At 38.4% G+C, this 11,613-nt stretch overlaps 6 protein-coding genes across 6 annotated transcripts; 3 read left to right on the top strand and 3 right to left on the bottom strand.

Annotated features, from left to right (window-relative positions):
* Positions 1 to 331: 331 nt before the first annotated feature.
* Positions 332 to 1,132, bottom strand: BRETT_000944 (uncharacterized protein; the record flags this gene model as incomplete). Its single annotated transcript, XM_041279502.1, has 1 exon — positions 332 to 1,132. The coding sequence occupies one exon, from the start codon at positions 1,130 to 1,132 to the stop codon at positions 332 to 334; it is 801 nt and encodes a 266-aa protein (XP_041137716.1).
* A 763-nt stretch (positions 1,133 to 1,895) lies between these two features.
* Positions 1,896 to 3,602, top strand: BRETT_000943 (uncharacterized protein; the record flags this gene model as incomplete). Its single annotated transcript, XM_041279501.1, has 1 exon — positions 1,896 to 3,602. The coding sequence occupies one exon, from the start codon at positions 1,896 to 1,898 to the stop codon at positions 3,600 to 3,602; it is 1,707 nt and encodes a 568-aa protein (XP_041137715.1).
* Positions 3,603 to 4,229: 627 nt separating this feature from the next.
* Positions 4,230 to 6,128, bottom strand: BRETT_000942 (uncharacterized protein; the record flags this gene model as incomplete). Its single annotated transcript, XM_041279500.1, has 1 exon — positions 4,230 to 6,128. One exon carries the CDS (start codon positions 6,126 to 6,128, stop codon positions 4,230 to 4,232), a length of 1,899 nt encoding a protein of 632 aa, XP_041137714.1.
* A 2,265-nt stretch (positions 6,129 to 8,393) lies between these two features.
* On the top strand, positions 8,394 to 9,008 carry BRETT_000941 (uncharacterized protein; the record flags this gene model as incomplete). The annotated part of the gene is made up of 1 exon (XM_041279499.1): positions 8,394 to 9,008. One exon carries the CDS (start codon positions 8,394 to 8,396, stop codon positions 9,006 to 9,008), a length of 615 nt encoding a protein of 204 aa, XP_041137713.1.
* Positions 9,009 to 9,222: 214 nt separating this feature from the next.
* Positions 9,223 to 10,069, bottom strand: RPL11A (60S ribosomal protein L11A; the record flags this gene model as incomplete). The annotated part of the gene is made up of 2 exons (XM_041279498.1): positions 9,223 to 9,738; positions 10,067 to 10,069. The coding sequence occupies 2 exons, from the start codon at positions 10,067 to 10,069 to the stop codon at positions 9,223 to 9,225; spliced, it is 519 nt and encodes a 172-aa protein (XP_041137712.1).
* Positions 10,070 to 10,668: 599 nt separating this feature from the next.
* On the top strand, positions 10,669 to 11,523 carry PRE2 (Proteasome subunit beta type-5; the record flags this gene model as incomplete). The annotated part of the gene is made up of 1 exon (XM_041279497.1): positions 10,669 to 11,523. One exon carries the CDS (start codon positions 10,669 to 10,671, stop codon positions 11,521 to 11,523), a length of 855 nt encoding a protein of 284 aa, XP_041137711.1.
* Positions 11,524 to 11,613: the final 90 nt, after the last annotated feature.

The following is an 11,613-nucleotide window of genomic DNA, read 5'->3' as shown; positions in this document are numbered from 1 at the left end:
ATGACATATTATATTTAATCTGTTGCTCAATTAATGTTATTACTTTCCTTATCAAACTGGCTTTCTTAAATTTCATTTTGATGGAGAAAGGTAAAATCCGGAAATATACGAATTAACACGGTAAAATCGAAAAATGTTTAATAACATAGTAATAAATCGGTTACAAACACACAATTTTCAATCGTGAGGCTATCTGCTTTAAAAGCATGCTCTGTAAGTGACGCTTTATCTGAAGGATTTCCTGATAGGTATAACCTAATTTTATTCTATGGGGATCAGATTGAACCTGAAAAAAAAAACAATAATAGCATTAGAAAGGAAAAACAATGTTTCAAATTTTGCTTTCTCTCTTACTCTGCAAAAATGAAGAAAATGCCTTTTGGGGATTGTTCGCCACCCACTTATCTAAACCCATCATACTTTCACGTAGTACCACACTTTCCACCTTGCTTCTGAAGTCCTGCTTCACCAAACGTTTATTTTCTATCAAAGCTTTCCTGTCAAGGTTTCTTAATTTGCCATTCAATTTGGCAATGATATACTCATTAAATTCATCTATATTTTGAAATTGAAAGACCCTGTTCAAAAAACCGAGCTTAACCATTTCCCGGCAACTTAGTTTTTTATTTAAGCATATAATTTCTAATGCTTTACTTAAGCCGATCCTAGCAACAAGACTGGCAGAAGCCCCGCATTCATTTGTGAGCCCAATGGCAGTAAAAGGAAAACTCATATAAACTTTATTCATGTCGATAGCATATATAAGGTCACAGAGACAGACAAGGGATGCAACTAAGCCGATAACAGGACCATTCAATGCACAAATCAACAACTTCTTGTGTCGAAGCATGACATCCACCAAAAGCATATTTTTGGAAGATATTTCAGACAAATAGTAATTTTCCGTTTTTCCCGTCATCTTGCTTATACTTTTAATATTAACACCGACGGAAAAAAAAGTTCCTGAAGATGTTATTAATGTAGCAAGAGTATCATTATCTTGATCAGCTTGGTCAATTAATTCTTTAACTTTTAGGAACTGCGGGATCGTAAGAGAGTTAAAACCCTTTGGGTTATTAAGGTGAATCCTGAAAACCTTATCTCTTTTTTCGAATGTAATGGAATGGCTCATTATTGCAAATAACACTCAATATACTTTATGATATTCGTAAAAGTTACATATTGATATAGTCGCCAGATAGGAATTACGATAATTTATAAGCTTATGTAAGAAATGGCAAAATCGTGTATGTTTAATTCGGCGTAATTTTATGGTGTCTTTCTCGCTATGCGGGGTAGCAAATCCTAAATCCCCACCTTACGGAATCTCCGAGGCTCACGTGATGTGTATACCTCCCTTATTTTATCCCATTCATTTTTGTAGTATGATCGGAATAAGAAACCCCCATCGAATTGATCGGCAAACTGATACGGATAGTCGTAAGATGAGCGAGGTGAAAGAATAAATTGAGAAATATATAAAAGGCATCTATGATCCCACTTTGGGAACCTGTCAATCGAGATGATGCCCTTCGTGCTACATCGATAAGAATCGGAGTCTCGCTAAAAGTTTCCGCACAGAGAAGAATATAATTTTTGGGCTCGCTAAGAGAAACCAAATTTTTGGCAAAATTTTGATTTCTCCATCTGGAATTTCCATATTGAGCGAATGGACTTCGGCGAAAGATGCCTCAATTAATTTCTTCAAATTCATGTTTCTGCTGATATGATCAGTGATTACAAGGTGTATGAAATATTCCGTCAGTATAAATAAACGGCCGATGCACGCTTTTTTCAATTTCTCTTCCCCCGCTTATACATCGATGTTTCTCTTTAGTATCGTTCCCAAGGGTGTAAACTTTTTAGGTTAAATCAGTACAATAATCTTTGAAATGATGTCTAGAACCAACCAACTCGGATCAAGTGCCGCAAGAGCAGCAAACCTTGCATTTTTCAGAACCCCAAGCTCGATTAGGAATGAACCAACCAAGGTTTTCAGTAAAGATGACCAGGTTGACTGGGCTTCTTTGAAAAAGGAGTTGACAGCATATACTTCCAAGTCTTCTGTTGTTCCATTGGTTATAGGCGGTAAGGAGATCAGCCAGGGAAGAGAATATGGCTCTATCACAAACCCTGCTGATTTGAAGCACAGCTTAGGTCAGTATGCCAGAGCTACAAGCGAAGATGTGAGAGCTGCCATCAAATCCTCTTTGCTTGCCAAGGAGAAATGGGCCAGCACAAGCTTTGCTGATCGTGCTGCCATCTTTTTGAAAGCTGCTGATTTGATTTGCAACAAGTACCGTTATAAGATGTTGGCTGCTACTATGTTGGGACAAGGTAAGAACGTTTTCCAAGCTGAAATTGATTGCATTGGTGAACTTGCTGATTTCTTAAGATTCAACACTAAGTGGGCTGCCGAGCTTTACGCCAAGCAACCTGCCGAGGGTCCGGATGGTATCTGGAACAGAGTCGAATACCGTCCATTGGAGGGTTTCGTCTATGCTGTTACACCATTCAACTTTGTTTCTATTGCCGCAAACTTGTCTGGAACCCCAGCATTGATGGGAAACACTGTTATCTGGAAGCCATCCGACTCTTCCATTTTGAGTAACTATCTCATGTACAAGATCTTTGAGGAGGCCGGTCTTCCTGAAGGTGTGATCAACTTCATCCCAGGTGACCCGGTTGCGGTCAGTAAGGAGGTTCTTGCAAGCCCAAGCTTCAACGCTTTACACTTTACCGGATCCACGCATGTTTTCCGTAGCTTGTGGGGTGAAATTGCCTCCAACGTTGCAAAGGGTGTCTACAGAGATTTCCCTCGTATCGTTGGTGAAACTGGTGGAAAGAACTTCCACCTGATTCACAAGAGTGCAGACCTTAAGAATGCTGTGTACAACACTCTTAGAGGTGCATTCGAGTTCCAGGGACAGAAATGCTCTGCCGTTTCTCGCTGTTACGTTAGTGAATCGATCTGGCCTGCATTCAAGAAGCTTTTGGTCGAGGAGACTAACAAGATCACACCAACTAACACCACGGTTGTTGGTGGACTGCATGCATTCATGGGTCCTGTTATTCATGAAAGATCATTCAAGAAGCTTAGCGGACTTATTGACAGCATTGCCTCCGACCCAGAGCTTGAGCTTTTGGCAGGTGGTAAGTACGATGGATCCAACGGTTACTTCATCAAGCCAACTGTTGTTGAGGCCAAGAATCCTGACCACAGATTCCTGAAGGAGGAATTCTTTGGACCATTGGTTACATGTTACGTTTTCCCTGACGACAAGTTTGAGGAAACACTGTCTTTGATTGACTCTTCTACATCTTACGGTTTGACCGGTTCGATATTTGCTAAGGACAGATCTATCATTCGCCTTGCTGAGGAGAAGTTGAGATACAGTGCTGGTAACTTCTACATCAACGATAAGGCAACAGGTGCTGTTGTTGGTCAACAGTGCTTTGGTGGTGCTAGAGCATCTGGTACCAACGATAAGGCCGGAAGCTCAAACTTTGTTGCTAGATTTGTCACCCCAAGGGCAATAAAGGAGAACTTCAGAGAGATCAGCGGATACACATACCCATCTAATGCTTCAGAAAACCAGTAAAAATTTTCCCCAAATGTATAGAATATAAGGGTATATATATAAGATAACTGATTAATGAGTGACGATGATAGAGTAATTGGGAGAGACAGAGATGTGCTGCTACTAGCTAGCTCTGCTGAAATTCATATTTTTCTTTCTGGCGTGAATATTATTTTTCTCCTGCAAGTGAGGAAAGGAAAACCGAAAGAAAACACGCACGTAGTACATGCACAGAGGTACACATACAAATTATACATTTAAACTTTACTGCTATAATAGCATAACCTCCAATATTAGAATATAGTCATTATAATCGTTATAAAAAGAATCGTGAGGGTGGGAGAAAAATGAAATTTGAGCACTCGATGTTTGGACTCACTCTATCAGAACAAAACAGTCTAACATATCGTCAGATGTAACATAATATAAGGCGGCTAGAAACAGAAAATGAGCCTAAAATAACAGCAGGAAACATGCAATATAGACAACGTAATGGTATTAATGATGATATGCATCTCCTAAAACTGATGCACAAAATATTAAAAAAAAACAAGAGCATGAGAAAACACTGAATTTGATTTTGCAGAGATGCGTAAGCAGAAAGAAGATAAATATACCTGTGACAGACAATGAATTGGTATGAAGTGATTATTTGTGTTTCCAAAGTTTTTTGAAGAATTTGACAGTAGAACTGGAACCGCTACGTTCCAATGGAGGCCTTAACAAGGACTCTGAAGAAGAACTCGATTTAACAGCTATATCATCGGAATCAGTTCTTGAAATCTTCGGCTTTGACTTAAAAGAGTTGAGTAAGGTAGGTCCAGCTCCGGACTCAGTTAAGGATGATGTAGGTGAAATTTGAGGACTTGACAGATTAGAGGTGCTTCCCAAGTTCACATTTTTTGGTACAGTAGGAATTTTAACAGACGACATTCTTCTGTTATAACGTTCAAACAAAGCATTCTTTTCAATTGACGCTGGGGTGATTACAGCTGGTATAGTGGTAACTTTTCTCAATACTGGCATGCTTTTCTCATTAGAAGATGACGCACCAGAGAATGAAGCCGGATTGGACTTAGTTTTAGTAATAGCCGTGGCTCCAAGAGAAGGGGTAGATGTTGCACGTGAATGCGGGTGGAGTGATTGCAACTCTTTGTCAGCTCGGCTTATCTGATTGAGGTGCGGAACAGCATTCAAAAAAGGGAAGGTTGGCTTCACTTTGTTGTGAGAAGAAGGTTCCTCCACACTCTCAATCTTCACCATAGGTACACTCATTGAACCCTGCGATGTTTTAGGATCCCGGAAAGGATCATCATCATCTTCGTCATCTGCATCGAAGCCGCCACTACTATCATTTTGTGAGCTGCCCTGGCCACCATCACTATCACTACTCCGTCTCGTGTGATATGACGAGCTCTTTGTGAAATATTGCGAAGATTGTGGTGACACCTCGGTAGGCTCAAATTCCGGCGAGAGAATCAGAGATTGAATGGGCTTTTTTGAAGAGCTGAACGGATTTGCAGATCTATCATAATTAAACGGCGCCTTAAATTTCACTCCACCGGACGAGCCCATCGGCTTATAATTTGTACCGACATAAACCAAAGGAACAAAGTTTTTTGTGGTTGTGGCCATCGAGGTGTACTTATTTCGATTTTCTCTGGATCCAACAATAATCAGGCTTGGCTGATATAAATTTAACGTTTCTGACATGTAATCAATCTTGCGGAAAAACTCAAAATTGACCTGTATCGCCAGGTCCTTATCGTAAGCAGTAAACTTTTCTAATATCAGACCAACTAAATCCAAAATGCATCTTTCAACCATCGTTTGATCGAAGACGTTAGAAATAGATGCACATATCACAATGTTATCTCCGCTCTTCGAATAGTTTTCCAAATAGAAATCTATGGCGGATAGTGAGCTCTTGTACTTCGATATCAAGATGAGATAGAATTTGTTGCTGTTCATTTTCTGACTGTATTTGGCATGCTTGAAGTTCAAGCAAATGGAATTCTTCTTTATGATTGGTTTGGTTGGATAATCAGACATTTTCAACAAACTGAATGAATATGAGTCAGCACCACCCTTACGTACAGCGGCGGCGGCATTCGTCAAGGGAGAGAGTCTGGGGTCAGAATCAAATCTATAATTTTTTTCAACATCGACGCTTTTGGTGGAGAACTGCGAATCCAAAAGAGTAAGCTCCTGGTCGGTCATATCTAAAAGCGATTTCTTGATACCCGTTCCCGGAATTTCATAAAGCTTCCGTGCGGTGTTTATCGGACCCTCTTCCTCCTGCTTTTTAAGAATAGACTTTAAATGGTAATTTTTGGCGATCGAGCAGGGACTTTTTCCAGGAGTTTTAAAACCATCCTGAATACTTGAATTCTCATCTTCAGAGGATGTCTGAGAAGAATATGGAGGAGGATGGATGCTTAAAACATCGGTGGGCTCTATAACTGCTGGCTCATAATCATCAAATGACACACGCCTGGTAAAGAACTTTGACGGGTTCACTTCAGGGATGTTAGAGACAATGGACATATAAATGCTCTGTGAGAGGAGTGTAATAAAGATGGTTGTAAAAAAAGCTGTGATATTTCTTATGCCTTTGTGTACTCCTGATATATATTAGTGAGTGGATGCACTTGTGAATTTAATATACACTATCTCTTTTCTCAAAATTATTGACAGTATAAATAACAAGAAGTCAAACAACACACCAAGAAACTGGAGACAAGATCAGATACAAAGTAATAGAGGATGAAGATTAAGAGATTAAGAAAGAGAGGCGGATGAACTAAGGAGAAAAGTAAATCGATAGTTTGTAAAATAAAGTACACTTCTAGAAACAAATCAAATATGGTGTCCTAGCGAAAAGAGGGAGGAAGTAGCTTTTTTTTAAATAGAGATAAAAAAATAAAGTAAAAATAAAAGCAGAAGCAAAAATAGCTCAATCAAATGCAGTAGGGAGTATGGGAATGCGATGGGAAGGCAGAGAAAAACGGCACAAATAACACAAGAATTGAGTGAATACACACATTACAGATGGGGATGAGGATGTGGGCAACAGCGATAATGACGAGTCCGATAACGAAATAAGGGTACAGCAATCTAAACCAGGGAATACTTTAATAACGTAATATGTAAATACAGCAGATAGGGCCAATATACAAGGAATGCAGCTTCGGCATGATGACAAGTAATTAAAGAATAAGTTGCGGGTCATTTTTTCGCTCATGCTTAATAAAAGCAACAATGAAATTTACACAGCCTCTTAAAAAAAATAAGGGTCCCAAAAACAGAAGAACAATAGGAATGATGTAAATTATTATGCTTTCTTGAACTATATTAATTAAAAAACTGTCCCCCTTCAAATTTCCCCAGGATACGGGGTAATGAAACTTGAGCATCCCTTCAATTTTTTTTGTTTTGGTGCTTTTTTTTTAAAGTTCGGCTTACGGGCTGCATGTAGGCTTAGATGCTTCGGTTTGTCATGTGCACTCATTTCAATACTAAATAAGGACATTTGAATTCTGGAAGAGGGGCAAAAAGGACGAAGGAAAAAAAAAATTAAATGGAGACACTTGCTTTCTTGTGGAATTAATCCTCTCCTGGAATTTAGTGTTGAGTTAAAGACGACACATGACATGAGGCTTGTATTTTCTGTTCCCTGGCTTTCCAGAAATGCCCTATTGGGCAAAATATGTTATGCAATACGAACGCGCGATTTGATATTGTTATTTCTCTATTTTTCGTAAAAATTATTGAGGACACCCACGAGGAGGAGCGACTAACTTAGGATATTGATGATTGTTCTGAAACATGCTCATTAGCTCTAGGCCTCTATTTTCAAGGCTGAGAAGGTTCAAATTTGAAGGGAATCAATCTGCACCCTGAGTTAATGAAATGTTTTTGTTGTATAGAGTAGTATTTTGCATGAAGGAGAAATTCTGACAGGTGTCCGGAAAAACTTGCTCATAGTTGATCCGTGTCATTTTTAAAATTACTTCCTCCCCAGAATTTACCCTATTTGTGCTGTTGCTTTATTTCTATATTTATTCGTCTATAAAATTGAAATATATTCACATCGGGAATTAACTATGCTATTATTTCCAAATAATTAACACTTGCCAGATGATCATAAAACGAAGGAGCGTCTTAGAACACTTCTGCTGTATATGCTTCTTTTAAAGTAAAGCCAAAGATGTTTCTTACAAATGTTTAATTATCGAACACCTACACGAAAGTGCGATATTTTCAAAATCGTTGTTTTTGTGTACGAATGGGAGGACAAATTGAACCAGAATGTGGCCCTTTTTTATGAAAAAGCTACCATTGTAAAAGCGACATGGCGATCTTATGTTATCCTATTCAGTGTCGGTGATTTTTGAAAAAGCTAAAACAAAAACCAGCCGAATTCTTTCATATGTATTTAGATTAGTGATCTTTTGACAAGGGTTCTGTGCGGATTCATAACTTTATGACAAAATAGTTTAACAACGTATCAAGCGCAATGTCTTACTGCGTCACTATAAGGCAACTATAATCGTTAGAATTTCGCTCCATTATTAATCGTACTATTAGACAAAGTAACATTTTTATGATGCTCTTTCGTTGGATTTCTGACCACTGCGGGAACCTGATCAAGAGAAAAAAAGATAAGTAAGGAGCGCGAAGAAAAATTACTTTTTTCACATCAGGACATAAGTTATTTATTTATTCTTTTATGTCTTTCAATGAATGTTGAAGTAATATGAGCATAGTCACACAAAACATAGCGAGGTGCACCATAAATTTATAGATACCATGGTTACAACACTGGATTACATACCTTTTTTGGATGCTATCGCTGAAGAGGATGATGATTCGGAAAATATTCTTAAAACTGTGAAGCTGAAGATTGATCAAGAACTTTCAAAAACAGATACAGAAAAACTTCATCCCTTAGTATCTCGGCAATTTCCACAGAAAAAATGGAAGCATCCCTTGAGAATACCTTCTGAAATTGAGGTGCCCAGTAAATTCAAGCTCTCGCAAAGATACACATCGATAAAAGGCGACTCTAAATATTCCCAAGAAGAGAAACTTAAGCTATTAACAGGCTATACACTGATGAGATCACGATGCTTAGATATAGTGAACAGAAATCTACCGTTGGTACAGAATGAGTGGATAGTGAACAATGAGAGCTGGACTCAGTTAGAAAAATCGTTTGATGATGAGATAAATACGAAAAGGAAGCGTATGCAATACACAACATCTGAGCGAAAGAGACGTTGTCTTGATTTTAAACCAGTCAACGATTTCTTACAAAACAGATGGAACGAGAAAGTGGACGAATTGATAAGTGTAGGTGTGCTGCTATCTGAAAAGGAATTAGAAGAGGCTGAACTTGGGGACAAGAATGATTCACAAGTATAGTTAAAGAAACAGGCAAACTTACTGCAGAAACACAAAATATCACATAATTATTTACTATTCGCATTCTAATCAAAATCTTCTTTACAAAGAAAATCATAAACAAGATTACCTCTTATTTGGATTCTTTTATTAATTGCTAACAGAACAACCGCAAAAAAAGTTGTCCCATTAACTTATACGTGAACAAGGAAACTTACAAAACACTTTAGTAAATTTAAGCGCCAACAACGACAGCATCGTACTTAGCCTTGAACCAGTTGATAGCATCCTCCTTGGTAACCTTATGGGACCTTCCGATTCTGTTCTTGCATCTTCTTCTTCTGGCAACTCTGAAACCTGGTCTTCCCAAAACAATGTAAAAGTTCATACCGAAAATACCGATATTTGGATCGTACTTGATACCCAAATCAATGTGCTCAGCAATACCGAAACCGAAGTTACCACTCTCAGAGAAGTTCTTGGAATCAAGCTGATACTCCTTCACCTTCAGACCTCTCTCCAAAATCTCATCAGCCTTTGGACCTCTAACAGTAACATGGACAGAAATCTTTTCGTTTCTTCTGATACCGAAGGATCTGATGGTGTATCTGGCCTTAGATTGAACTGGGGTCTGACCGGACAACTGCTCCAACACCTTGGAGGCTCTAGTAAGTCTATCACCAGACTCACCAACACAGATGTTCAAGACCAACTTCTCGATCTTCAACTCTTTCATAGGATTTTGCGAGGACTGCATAGAAAAATAGGAAATTTGTTAGTATAACGTGTTCATGGATAATATTAATAAGACCAATATTTGAACAACCGCTACCTTTGCATTATCTCTTCCTCAGCACACAAGAAAATAACATCTGTCAATCTGACTCCCCATTTAAGCATTCTGAAACACACTGTTTCTCCTTATATTGCCAATAGTTTGAATAATAGTGGACGCAACATGATTAAACCTGCTTCTGTTTGCTATGTATGTAACCCATGTGATATTTTCGTAATTATACAAAACATTTTCCAAATAACTTGCCCGCCAGTTGTTCAACGTATTAAGTAAATATGCATACCATTTTGAATATATTCTCTTAGTATTAATACCCAGATACTTTGGCTTGTAACAAAAGAGATACTCGTAAACTGCAATCAGGTGTGTATGTATAGTTACTGTTCTTCAAGAACTTCCTAGCTTCTTTCCCGCACTATGGGAACCCGCTGAAAAAGTTACGAAAAGAAAAAAAAATCAAGGAAAAAAATTTTAAATCATTTTTCAGGCATTGTTCACGTGATTTATCAAAAGGGCACAAGCCCTTGTTAGAATGACAGATAATAATTTATCAGCCACAAACTATTTATGGTGGCTGTGCGCTCAATTAAAGGTAAGGATGCACGTATACATTTCATTACGAAAAAAAAGCTGATAATGTCTATTGTGAGTTGACAGAAATAATAATCAAATAAAGGGGAAAATTGTCCTGGGAGGCAAATACTATTCGAGGCCGTGGGAGTTGAAGATAAATACAAATTCAAGAATATAAGGTTTACTGTATTGATTTGGATTAACCCCTGGTTATATTTTAGGCAGATCTTCAATTGATATTCTCACTTATTCTCTCTGGAACCAACCAATTATTTTCACAAGCCATTTGGTAAATCGTCAGAAATAACAACAATGTCGATAAATGCGCTCACCAAAAAATACAGCTACCAATCAGAGGCAGACAAGGAAATTGAAGGTGCGGTCAAAGATTTTGGCCACCTTGTTCCAGGAATAGACAATATGTCTCCTTCCATTTCGTTGCCACCAATTTCAAAGCCAACCGCATTCCTTAGGGCTAATACTGATGATTCAGTGAACCCAGATTGCAAGATTAAAATTGCACATGGTACGACTACTCTTGCGTTCAGATTTAAGGAAGGAATTATAGTTGCTGTTGACTCGAGAGCCACTGCTGGAAGTTGGGTGGCTTCTCAAACGGTTAAAAAAGTTATTGAAATCAATCCTATGCTTTTAGGTACTATGGCTGGTGGTGCTGCTGACTGCCAATACTGGGAAACGTGGCTTGGTACTCAGTGTAGACTGCATGAACTTAGAAATAAAGAGAGAATTTCGGTTGCAGCTGCATCGAAGATATTATCGAATCTTGTCTACTCGTACAAAGGTATGGGTCTTTCAATGGGTACCATGATCTGTGGATATACACCTAAGGAAGGACCTACTATCTATTATGTGGACTCGGATGGAACAAGAGTTAAGGGAAATATTTTTTCCGTGGGATCCGGACAAACTTTTGCCTATGGTGTGATGGATGCTAACTACAGATGGGATCTTAGTGTTGATGAAGCATTATATTTGGGAAAAAGAGCAATTCTTGCTGCCACACACAGAGATGCATACTCTGGTGGTTCGATAAACTTGTATCACGTCACAGAAAAGGGTTGGGTGTATCACGGTAACTACAATGTCGGTCCGCTATTCTGGGAAATCAAAGAGAAGGAGGGCTCTTTCAATAATGTGAAGAGCTAAGCCTATAGAATACGTGCGATCGTTTATATGTAATTGTACAATGCATTAAATTGAAAATATATGAAGTACTGGAAGGAATCCTGCAAATTT

This window comes from Brettanomyces bruxellensis, chromosome 8, assembly GCF_011074885.1.
Source record: "Brettanomyces bruxellensis chromosome 8, complete sequence".
NCBI classification, from domain to species: domain Eukaryota; kingdom Fungi; phylum Ascomycota; class Pichiomycetes; order Pichiales; family Pichiaceae; genus Brettanomyces; species Brettanomyces bruxellensis.
This window is presented reverse-complemented; position numbering and strand designations above follow the sequence as displayed.